This window comes from Lepus europaeus, chromosome 8 (genome assembly GCF_033115175.1).
Source record: "Lepus europaeus isolate LE1 chromosome 8, mLepTim1.pri, whole genome shotgun sequence".
NCBI classification, from domain to species: Eukaryota; Metazoa; Chordata; class Mammalia; order Lagomorpha; family Leporidae; genus Lepus; species Lepus europaeus.
In genome coordinates this window covers 96,354,704-96,367,196 of record NC_084834.1, presented here as the reverse complement: position 1 = coordinate 96,367,196, position 12,493 = coordinate 96,354,704, and the positions used below count along the sequence as shown (strand labels likewise).

Sequence of the window (12,493 nt, the reverse complement as noted above, 5' to 3'; positions counted from 1 at the left end):
TCACTATGCTGAAGTTCCACAGATACAAAAGTTGATCTGTAAGAGCAACGCACTGCTGCCATTGTATTACTACTCTACTCACTACTCATTAAACCTAGTTTGATGTGGTTGAGGGACTGACTTTCATTGTCTTCCCAAGAAAACTTCTAAAATTTCTGCCTGAAGAATGTACTTGCTTGAGTATTTTGACATTTAGGCTAGTAGCTAAGGCACTTGTGTCCCATGTTGGAGTATTTGGGTTCTGTTCCTGGTTCTGACTCCTGATTCCAGTTTCTGCTAATGCAGACCCTGGGAGGCAGGGTGATGGCTCAGGTAATTAGAGCCTTGCCACACACATGAGCCACCTGGACTGTGTTCCCAGCTCCTGGCTTCAGGCTGACTCAGCTCCAGGCACTGTGGGCATTTAGGGAGCTCGTTCTCTCCCTCCCTCCCTTCGTCCCTCCCTCCCTCCCTCCTTCTCTCTAATGAATTCTGTTTCTAACAAAAGAGTTTCTAGAAAGAACAGCCACAGCCCAGTCCCATGTGGGGATACCAAATAGGTCACCACTGTCTGTGTTGACAAGGAAAGTTTCCCATGATATATTACTGAATGAAAAAGTAAGATATGATGAATGTCAAACTCACACAAACACAAATCACATCCATACATAACATAGATGTTAAGACATGTATTAAAAAAAAAAAGGTCTTTTCACTTGGAAAAGTTACAACAACTCATTTCAAAATATCATCCATGGGGGTAGTGCTATTGTATAGTAGCAGGTAAAGCCATCACCTGCAGTGCCGGCATCCCATAAGGACAATGGTTTGAGTCCTGGCTGCTCCACTTCCATTCCAGCTCTCTGCTATAGCCTGAGAAAGCAGTAGAAGATGGTCCAAGTCCTTGGGCCCCTGCAACCGCATGGAAGACCCAGAAGAAGTTCCTGGCTCCTGGCTTTGGGTCAGCACAGCTCTGGCCAATTGGGCCAATTGGGGAGTGAACCAGCAGATAGAAGACCTCTTTCTCTCTCTCTCTGCCTCTCCTTCTCTGTGTAACTCTGACTTTCAAAAAAATTAATAAATCTTTTAAAAACATCATCAGTATTCTGTATCTCATGATATGTTCTATTCCATGCACATTCTCATTCCTGTATCACACATCCTTTCCATCCCCTCCCCGGGTTCCCATAGAAAGTATCTTAGCTCGAAAACTACCACATTTCTTCAGGTCACCACCTGAGGATACCACTGTCCAGCAAAAGAGACAGCTGTAGGGAATCAGCTTGCAGTCTCAGTCCTACCCCAAGAGACCCCTGGATTGCTTTGAGGTGCAACATGGTGTCAGCATTCCTCAATCGATTCCGACACACAGCAGCACGTGAGCACCAATGCTCCACTACCATTTCTGGAGGATGATTTTATTCTGCACTTAAAGAGTTTTTAAAGGAACAAGTGGAGAAAGTGTACAGCCAGGGAACAAGAAGCAGCAGCAAAACATGAGAGTACTTCAAAACATTCATGGAAAAATGGAATTGAAATGTGAGTTTATTTTGGTGCAAAACATTTTGAAATCCTTGCATACAAAGTGTCTTTAAAAAGCTCGTGGAAAATGTGTATTGTAGAAAAAGTATGCATGGATTTCAAAGTGTTTTGCACCAAAATAAACTCAACTTTTAATTGCATTTTTCCACAAACATTTCGAAGGATCCTCATATAAGGGAAAAAATGTATACCACAGAAAAAGAGGTTATTCAAATAACAATGTATGTGTGTGTGTGTGTGTGTGGACACGAGAGAGAGAAATGTATGTAACCACTTTCAAAAGTTTCCTGCCACCATTTGATTCCATTTGAGAAATCAAGCTTTGTGTTATTACGCATGCTTCCTCACTGAGTCATGAATTGCTAAATATGTACTTATTCTTCTTTATAACTTCAAATGCCAGCGACGGTAATTACCTGGCAAATAAGGATAGAAGTTCTTATTATAAAGACCAGCCCCTTAAGGAAGAGAAAATTGCATTCTACCCACTATAGTCATTTGTCATGTAATTCAATCATTAGTTTCATTTCATGTTTCTTGCAGGCAAGTCCTAATAAACCACTTCATTTTGGGCAAATCCCCAGGGGGGAAACATATTAAGCCAAATTATGTGGAACTGTCCTAACAGATTCAGAAGAACCTGACTAAATTATACAGAGGGCACACCTGGATTCACTGGCTGCCAAGAACATAAATTTGTATATATTTCTATACATTGAAAGTCAGAGACAGGAAGCAACCAGGCAGACCCGTGCCCAGGTTCCTTCCAGTGGAAGGAGACAACAGTTCTCCTAACCCAGGAGCTGATTTCGTTGTTTGCTCATTCATTCGTTCTCCCAAACACGACCAGGAGCCTATTAAGGGGCCGGCTCTCAGCTGGCAGTTAAGGACGCTAGAGTGAGCAAAGAGGGCACAGCATGGAGCCTAGAAAATAAGCAATAAAAAAGGAAGTCATTACTAATCACAGGGAGTGTGAAGGGGGGAGCAACAACGGGAGGGAGGGTGTAACTGGAGTGGGGGGGGTGAGGACCTCTGGGAGGAGGGGTGCTTAAGCTCATGACAGATAAGGAGCCTGCAGAGCAAAGAGCAAGCATCGCACACACACACGGAATTTGGAGCTGAAAAGGACATTCACACAGAGCTGCTAACTCTGATGGACAGATGAGGAAGGGGTAGGGAATTTGGAGGATTTGCCAAAGCACACAACAGCCAACCATCAAGTGTGGACCCAATTCCTGAACCCTAGATGGACTCAGCCAAAGAAAACACCTCCCTGGGAAACGCAAGCTTATCCTGGCAGGTGACCGCTCGCCAGTCAACTCCTAGATTAATCAGTTTCTCGGTGACACTTCTCTTTTCATGCTCAAAACCATCTCAACTTCCCAGGGTTTACCAAGACTATATGATTAACCCAGGATAAGGAGCCAGGGTCTACCAAGACTATATGATTAACCCAGGAAAAGAGGCCAGGGTCAAAAGGCTGCTTGTTTGGCTCTTCTCAGTTCTCCCCACCTTTTGGGTGATTTTCATGTGTAAAACACAAGCAAGGGAGCCATATAGAAATATTCCAAGTGTTCATCTCACATAATTCTGCTCTAATTTTTTTGTTGTTGTTGTTAAGTTGGGGAAATGGCGTTAACATGTACTCACAAGAATCAGACAGAATAGATAGGGTGTCCTGTTATGTTATCTTTCCAGCACATCACTGAAAGAAGGAGTTCTCAAGGAAGATTATTCATGATGGGGAAATGCACTTTAAGACGAGTAAAGTGAGACATCACTGTCAACTGCCAAGCGCTTTGCCTACTTTTTTTCTCTATGAAAATGTTGTTTCCCTGCCTATTGAACTTGCTCCCAGAAGCTTAGCGGCAACATGGAAACTACAAAGACAGCCTTGCCCAACCCGCCTCCACACAGAAGACCAGCCCTCCAGGCCTGCTTCAAAGAGGATAACCTTGAATTTGTCACAGCTAGTTAGCTCTTATCAAAGGCTCAGTTGACGGAAGGGATATTTATGGAAGATTATCTCAGAGACTCACTTTCCATCTCCACCTATGCTGGGTCCTAGCCTTGGATCAACTTCCAGGCACCTGAAGGCTTGGATCATTTTCTCTGTCTTCTCCTCCTCCCCCAGGTGTCAGCCTTGTCAGTAGGCACATTAATCTATGACTTCAGCTCTGATCAAGAGTCTCTGTTGTGAACACTGTACCCAGCGCTACACACAGCATCTCCGCCCAAGCCCTCTAAACAAAGCCCCCAAAGAAAGTTTTTAACAGTTTTATTTAATGCCCTCAAGATGAATGTTTCTTTCTCCTGACACTGAAAATTATATAGCCAACTGCATTTCTCTTTTACCTTGAACTTAAACTCAAACCCCAGAAGCTGCTCTACTGGCTGTCAATACCCATAGATTTGCTTTTCCCTCCCATAGTGTATTTCTACTTAAGATTTATGCATATAGTTCTTACTATCTGTTAATACATTACTATGTTATCAATTCAGCATCTCAGTGTTTAAATCTATTAATATGCTGTGTGTTATATAACAAGCCATGTTAAAACTTTGGGGAAGGATGAAAGGCAAAAGCAAAATCAAATGAAATCAAAGCCTATTTACAACACGAGTCCTGTGCATGAATCGACAAGATCATACTACCCCCAAATTAATCACCTATACCTCCAGATCTTTTCCCTCTGAAGTGGGAGGGTGTAATCACCCCCACTTGGCATATCCAACAGACCAACATGCCATGTGTAGGGCATGCCCAAAGGCCAAACAGAAAGGAAGCAGGTGAGCTTCTGATGCGTATCTCAGCACCATTCCCCCACCCAAGCCTGTGCCTGGAAAAGCCAGTGGCTGTGCCCAACTTGGGTTACCCACCTCCTCGCCACTGGCTATGCGGTGAGCCAGATCTTTTAAGTTCCTCATCATTCTTTCATCCCGAAAATCATAAGGAAATGTTTCCGTCCACTCTGTCAGGAGTTGAAGAATTTTAGGTGCGATTTTTCTTATCTGGTTCTAGGGGGGACAAAAAAGCAAATTGAATTCGGTGATTTGAATCCCGGTGGACTACATCAAATAAATCATTACAAAACAGTGTCATGGATACACTTCTAGAGCAAAGTGTTTGGGTTGGAAGAAGCAGCTCCAGCGCTCCTGGGACCCCAAATTCCTCCAATGATTGAATTCACACTGTTGTCTCTAGACCATGCCCAGTTCCCTCTGCCTGTGTGCCCTGCAGCCCGCAGCTATGCCGGGGTTACTTCAGGAAATCAGCTTCGCAAGATCTACGCCACAGTGTGGGCATACCTAGGTTTAAAAAAAAATGTAAAGTTCAGAATGTGTCATTACCTTATCGCCTTCAGGATCACTTAGTCTCTGGTGCTCTACGCATAAGTGGCAAACTTTGGCCATGAGCTCATAGGGATGCATAAATAACCGAGAACTGAGCAGGAAGGTAAATATGTACGTTCTCTGCAGCAAGAGAAAAACGGCATCATGGTTACACGCTCTCTGAAGTTAGGATTTTTCCTATCAACTCTACGTCTCCATTCACTAATTTCGCTCGAGCAACATTAGCATCTGCAGTGTCAACAGGAACGGCGGCCAGCAGTGGAACAGTGTAACGGGGATATCTTCTTTAGCCTCTGCCGCCTCTGCTCCCTTAAAGCACACTAAAAATAACAGACGTACAGGGTAAGTTTGGCTCCCGGAACCATTCAGAGCACAATTCCCACTCATCGTCAGGGAGCCAGTGACGAAGGATGAACTGCACCTTGGAGAGAAAGAAGCTCAACTGAAATATACCACCCATACAGAATCTGGTTGTGTCCAGATATTGTGAACCCAAACCAAAGCCAATAAAAACTGCACTCTATGGGTGCACACACACACACACTCAAAAACCCAACAACAAACAAAAACCACCCACCCCAGCCACATTCAGCTCAAGAATGCCCAGTATGCCTGTGCAGCACGCTGCAGTGTCTGTGGGAGGACACTGAACACAGCCTCTCCAAGGGCCTATTCACTCGCCCCAGGGCCATGCAATTTGATCAAGCACAATTTAACACTCTCTACTTTTCTTTAACCACATTGTCTCCCCAGAAGCCCGTAATGAAGTTGTGCTTATTTTCCAGAACAGTTTCGCTCTCCCAGTGAAAAGAGAAATTCCAGGGCTTCTCCCCCAGCCCCCTTAGGCGCCTCCGGGAGCTCATAAACACTTAACAGCGCTGAACAAGGAATTCTTTTTACTTCTGATGACAAGTTTTCCCTGTGTGGCAACATATTTGAAAACGCTATGCAACAAATCTCACAGAGAGATAACTCAGTAAGAAAACAGGATGGTGAATTAGTGTGGCAGGCACAAGCCATCCTTTGCACACTGAGGTTATTATTATGTTTATAAAAATCAATGAATGCAGTCTCTGGATATTTTCATAAAATCTTTACCAATAACCAGCTGCTTAGTGAATCTCCTTGTGCTACTGAACTTGATATCACAGGGGCAGCTGCAGTATAAGGGAAGGGGGTAGAAATCACTTGCTCCAGAAAGAAACCTTGGGTTTGCTCCCTGGTGCTGGGAGTGAGACCATGAGTGAACACTCAGCACCCTTTATTTCAGTTTTCTCCTCTCCATCCTCTTGGTAGTAATATAAAGACTGAGACAACACAAAATGAATGCCCTAAATTAGAATGTGTATGAATGTAAGTTATCACCATAAAACAAAAGCTAACACAACATCTGATGTCCAATCTATAAGGAACCACATTTTGAGTATAAATATTGTGCTCTCTCCACCTACTTCCCCCGGCTATGTTCACTTTTTCCAGCACAGTGATGGTCTTGAAAACCAAAGGAGCATTTGATATTCTGGGAGTATCCAATGTTTTGTGGCATTTCTATTTAAGGACCCATGTGTATGTGTGAGACAACTCTATGTAGACCTCATATAGATGGTCCTGGACTGCCTACAATGGGGTACATACCCTGAAAAGAAACTGATAACTAGACTACACCAAAATCTGACTCACACTCAGGCTCAAACTGATCTCAACAGTCAACATGCAATTTCTTACTGGAAAAAATTTACTAGAGGAATTCCCGGTCCCTGCCTACTGTATTATAATTTCTGCTCAACACTGAAGATGTGTTTCAGAAGCAAGTGAACACCTACGTCGGGATAGTAGTCCACATTGGGTACCAGGTGCTGGATGAGGGCCTCCAGGGACCCGGAGAGCAGGTTGTTGTCATGGTAGCACAACCCTCCGCAGCTGTCCTCGGCAGACTGGTAGAGGTTTCGGTTGTAGCCACTGCTGTCAAACATCGCTGAGAAGGGAGGCGTCTGAGGCATGCTTTCCTACAAAGAAGACAAGACAGCGCGGTGTCAGCAATCTGCAGTGCGGAAGGAAAAGCCAACTAGACTGGCGCTAAGCTTTAAGAGCAAGGAGGAACACAGGCGATTTTATTTTTTTTAAATATGGGGTCCAGCAGGTTAAGCCACAGCCTGAGATGCCAGCATCCTATGAGCACCAGTTCATGTCTCAGCTGCTCCACTTCTGATCCAGCTCCCTGTTAGTGCTCCTGAGAGAGCAGCGAAGAATTCCAGGTTCCTGCTTCAATCCTGGCTGTTGCAGCCATCTGGGGAGTGAACCAGCAGATTGAAGATCAACCTCTCTCACTCTGTATAACTCTGCCTTTCAAATAAATAAGTAAAAATAAATTAAATCTTTAAAAAATTGAGTTTAGGCTCTGACACAGGTGATAGTGCATCAAGAACCACACCGTTCTTTGAGTGCCACAGGTACGCATACTTCTGAGCATCAATCTCATACAAATACCTTAAAATGCTCAGCCTGAAAGAGTGAAAGTAGACTTCCATTTAAGCCTCTGGCTGCCATATCTGGGTATCACTCCTTCATGTTTGGTTGTGAAGGGTGACTGGACTGCTTAGGTGCACTACGTGGAAATGAGGAAGCCTTCCAATTTGGCTGGGAGGAGGTACAGCATACCCAAGAGGGACAAGCAAAACAGAAGCTGGGAAAGCTAACTTGCAAATGGAGTAAATACACAGTGCATGTGGGTGTGTTTATTATGTATGTAGGGGGGGGACTTGGAAAAGCTAATGGAGAGTGCATACAATGAGCAGACTATGTATGGATCTTAAAACTTCTTTTGTACCAAAATAAATGTTCTTGTAATTGCATTTTCTATGAACTTTTTGAAGCCCCCTCCTGTGTATGCAAGCATCAAGACACTCAGTGGGAGGCCCTAGGCTTTCCCAGAAGATCGGACATTGTTATTTTCAGTGCTTGGAGTCCAATTCTGGGAATGTCAGTTCTCAGTAAATATGCAGGCTAGGAAGACACCTGATGGGCAACAAGGAGGACTGTGACAGTCCCAAGACAAGTTGCTCCTCTCCATCTGTGTGCTTTGCAACTCACAAAGCCCTTGTCACAGGGCGCTCAGCAGAGACCAGAGGCTATTAAGTTATTACTTGGATTTCTAGGGCCAAAGCACCAGGCCTGGAGAATAGACTCCTGGTTTCTGGCAGCATGCCTGGACAATGAAGGCATTCAAGAGCTGCCCAGACTCAGGGTTTCAGAAGGCAAACAATGAGGAGAAGCCAAACTGCAGGCCTTGTGCTCACAGGGAGTGGGGAGACTGCAGGAGGACACAACCTGGCCTAATCCTTCTTTTCAAGATACCAAAAGATATTTGCATCTAAATGCGGGTGGGGTGTGGAGCCTGGCCAGAGAAGTCACATCCATCAATCCGGGTGCATCTGCTCCTGCTACAGCTCAGGATGGACACGGAGCAAAGCCCCCTGAATAGGAGACTCACCAGAGGGTCGGTCAGGGCTGGAGTGTTAGGGGGCAAACACCAACAGTAAAGCCAACCTAGCAGGTGAAATGGCATTTAGGAAAAGCAGTATCAAGAAAAAGAAATCAAAACAAGACTTCCGCTCTGGGTGTTCTATCCCAGCCACACACCAGTGCCAAGGGCGAACTTAGAGGCCCATGGAAAAACAGCCACGGATGGGAAGCAAAGTGGTTACTAAGAACCACTCTTTATAGGAGGATCTGTCTGTATCAAGGTCACAGGTTCCACACCCCTAGCTTGGGTAGGGCATGGCTATTGGGGCCAAAGGATCAGGTGCGATGGGCTGCAATGTTAGCACAGTGTCACCCAGATCCCCTTAGTTGGGAAGAACTCATACGTGGGAACTGTAGTTAAATAAATAACTCAACGTGAATATTTTATAAAGGCAATGGGCACAGTACTCTTCAGGTAGCCAGTTTTCCACAAGTACAAGCCTGATGCAATATAATGGCTGTAAATGAGCAAAAGATCACAGGAAGCTCAATTTATCTTTGACATAGAATTAAACTCTGATGCTCTGTTAAAGCAATGTGTTAAAGTAATCTATTGTGTTCTCTTGATGTCTGTTAAATTCTAATTGTTCAAAAACAGCTGAATTTTTATTAAGATCTATGGGTTATGTAAATATGTGCTTATTTTCAAAGATTTGAATAATCACCTTGTAACAAGATCAAATTTGGTCTATGAGTTTATAATTTTAAACACGGTGACTTAAAGTCTTTTGTCATCCACAGTTATATATGATTTGCTGCTCATAAAACTAAAGCGTTGTTGGTTCTGTGTGTAGCTGTCCTCCTATGGGTTCCTATGGACTTTTTCCAGCCACTTCCATTGTATTCAGTACTTTGGGATGGCTCTGTAAACAGATGAAGCCAATAATGTATTAACAGTACCAACTGAGAGAAAGTATGGTTAACTGAGGTTACTAAAAAAGCAATTCAAATCAATTGGCAATCTACAAAAAGAGTTAAAGATTTTAAAAGCTATTATTAAAAACGCTATATTGGTCTATTATGCTATGTTAAATGTGTGTACATATTGTATGTCCACATGGGGAAATTTTATTAAGAGTCTTATTTTAAATGGCTTATAGATAAGATTGTCCATAAATTTAAGCTGCTAAAATCAATCAAAGATACATTTTAATTTGAGTGACCTGAATCTATGTATCATATGTTTTAAACTTGTAGGTAGAAAGAAACTAAAAACATTTTATATGGTTGTGCTTAAGTTTGCTGGTTAAACAAACTACACCATGTTAGATATTTAAGAGGTATTTTCAAATACATGATTCTTAAAATTTATAGAAGGCATTGGACCTTCTGGTAAATGTTTTCTTAAGTTGTTATCTAATGGTTGAAACGGTTTGCTAAGTATTCATGTGATATTGCTATTGTCAGCAAGCGATCTAGGACTTGCTCCCTCATTTCTCTATTCTAAGCCCAACTTGTTCTTTCATTTCTCTATTCTCTTCAAGATAGGAAACTAAATCTATTATGAAGGAATCTGTAGGACGCACAATTTAATCTTTAGACCTTATAAAAGAGATGGCTAACATTTTTCTGTAATAGCATAGCCAAAATAAGAACTTAAATAATAATCTCATAGCTATATTCACTTCGCCATCAGCAAAGTATACAGTAAGTAGAAAAAACCTCCCTTTCAGACCAAAGGGAAAGAAAGTTTTAAAGTGAGAATATAATTTTCCTCATGGGCATTGTCTACCTTAGAAAAACTACTACAGAACATGCCTGTGACTATAGACTTGTAGTTCAGGCCACCGAAGATTAGAGATGGGACACGGGCACTCCCATGACTTGCATCCTCTGGTCTGCTTTAACACAAACCAGGAGGAAAAGAAAGCTAGGCATCAGAAGCAATGGGTGGCAGGCCTATTAATGGCTGATCTATACAGTGATCTGCCCTCAAGGAGACCCAACAGGCCAGTCCACTGCAGTGGCTTTCAATGAGGTAAGCCTGGGCTTCAGCAGAAGTCAGCTTGTGAAGAGCCCTGGCAGCTCTGCCAAGAGTTGGATCACTGGAAATGGACCTGCCCTGGAGTCGAAGGATGCCCAGGTCAGAGCCACAGATCTTATTGGCTCTAAGCTGAAAAGCCCTTCACTCAGCCCAACTTCCAAAGTGACCACTGCAGCTGAGGGTGAGGTCAAGTAGGGTCAGCAACATTGCAGGCAGAACTGTAAATTTCTTGTTAGAGTTGCCACCTGCCTTTACCTGGCCAGCTCTCCTCCCAGGCCAGCCAAGTAATGAAAGTCAACAGAGTGCCTTCCCCTAGGAGGTTCACACCTCCCTTAGGATATACCCCATGTGAAGAGATAGATAGGTCTGGGCCTCTTAACTTACAAGGCCTAAAGCCCACCAGATTATTATCAAGCCCCTTCTATCAGGTTCTATTTGCCTCTCAATCAGAAAACTTAATTGTAGCTTAGACAGCACCTTTCTTAGCTCCTCTAATAATGACTCTGTCCTTTGTTCTAGACCCTGTCTAGCGTACTTGGGCCTCATTCCTTTGTAATCATAACCTCTACTCTACCACCAATGGCTCTACTCCCAACATGTGTGTACTGATGGTCCTCTTCCCCACTTAATGCTGTATAATTGTTCAGACCTGGTTAATGCCACTCTTAGGATCATTGGTTACTATTCTCACTCTGTCTTTTATGACCTTGTCTAAATATGATCAGAGTCGGCAAGCTTGGAAGGCTTCCATAGCCTTGGCGACTCATGACGACAGCCTAGGGTGGTTACTGGTGCCGTAAACTAGAGTGTCAATTTGTTGGGTCAACAACAGGAGCCACTGTGCACTTGCTCCTCATGTGGGATCTCTGTCCTTAATGTGCTGTACATTTTGATTTGATGCTATAACTAGTACTCAAACAGTATGTTTCACTTTGTGTGTCTATGTGGGTGCAAACTGTTGAAACCTTTATACTAAATTGATCTTCTGTATATAAAGAGAATTGAAAATGAATCTTGATGCAAATGGAAGGGGAGAGGGAGCGGGAGAGGGGAGGGTTGCGGGTGGGAGGGAAGTTATGGGAGGGGAAAGCCACTGTAATCCATAAGCTGTACACTGGAAATTTATATTCATTAAATAAAAGTTAAAAATAAAAAAAAAAATGGCTGTAAATGAGCCGTCCTTTGTGGGAAGAAAAGAATCAAGCTACCCTTGCCTGAGAAATCAGAATGTCCTAAAATGGACAGCCGAGGAGCCGAGATGAGAAGCACCTGGAAGTTACTTCTGACCACCTTGGAAAGCCCTCTGTCTGGATTTGGTTGCCTCTGGGTTAAAAAAGCCAACAGCTATTAACAAAGTACATAGTGGCCTTCATATGCAGGCTGAGAAAAGGAACTCATTCTGTCCTCGCAGTTGGGATTTCTTCTGCCAAGAACCATGAATTTTCCGAGAGTCTCTACTTAGCCTGCACAGAGCCTGCAGGAGATGGGTGGCTGGTACTTGGGAACTCCAGAAAATAAGACAGACAGAGGGACCACAGACATCATCTGATCCAGGCTTTAGAGAGTAGGTTTCATTTCACTTTCCAACTGCAATCAATTAGCAGTGGTTGCCTGGGGACAGGTGGGTGAGTGAGAAGGATCTGGAATTTGTCACCTAGAGCTATTTCTTTGCAAATGGATCACTCACAAGATTTCTTTGAAGAGCTACACACTATCAACACTTAGCACTCTCCAACAAGGCGCCAGAAGAAACTGCTACAAAATAGTCATGGAAACCAAAGCAAGGTTTGGGGTTAAAGCTCATTTTGCCTGAAAAATCAATTGTAAGAAGAGAGGATGCCACAGCCCATCTTCTGCCTACTAATTAGCCCAAAGCTCTGTTGCTGATCGGTGGGCTTCATTTTCTAGGAGCCACCCTGACTGCTGTACTTGCGCAGAGCAATCATCAACCACGTGCAGAGATGCAATGCACTGACAGAGACTCCAGACCCTTCTTTGTGCACAGTCGTCATAGTTTTGCACCTCTCCGTGTGCTTTGGACAACGTTTCCAGTCCTTAATTCCTCCTCCCTCTGTCAGCTATAGGTTCTCACTAGAGGATCTTATGTGCCAG

The 12,493-nt window shown here is 43.6% G+C and overlaps 1 protein-coding gene across 1 annotated transcript in view; it reads right to left on the bottom strand.

Annotated features, from left to right (window-relative positions):
* Positions 1-12,493, bottom strand: part of RASGEF1B (RasGEF domain family member 1B) — a 41,426-nt gene that overhangs the window by 20,902 nt on the left and 8,031 nt on the right. Inside the window, exons 2-4 of the mRNA XM_062199193.1 lie at positions 6,699-6,881; positions 4,873-4,995; positions 4,402-4,539 (exon numbers count right to left, since the gene is read on the bottom strand). Coding sequence (XP_062055177.1) covers positions 4,402-4,539; positions 4,873-4,995; positions 6,699-6,875 — 438 coding nt within the window. The 5' untranslated portion in view covers positions 6,876-6,881. The remainder of the gene's footprint in view (positions 1-4,401; positions 4,540-4,872; positions 4,996-6,698; positions 6,882-12,493) is intronic.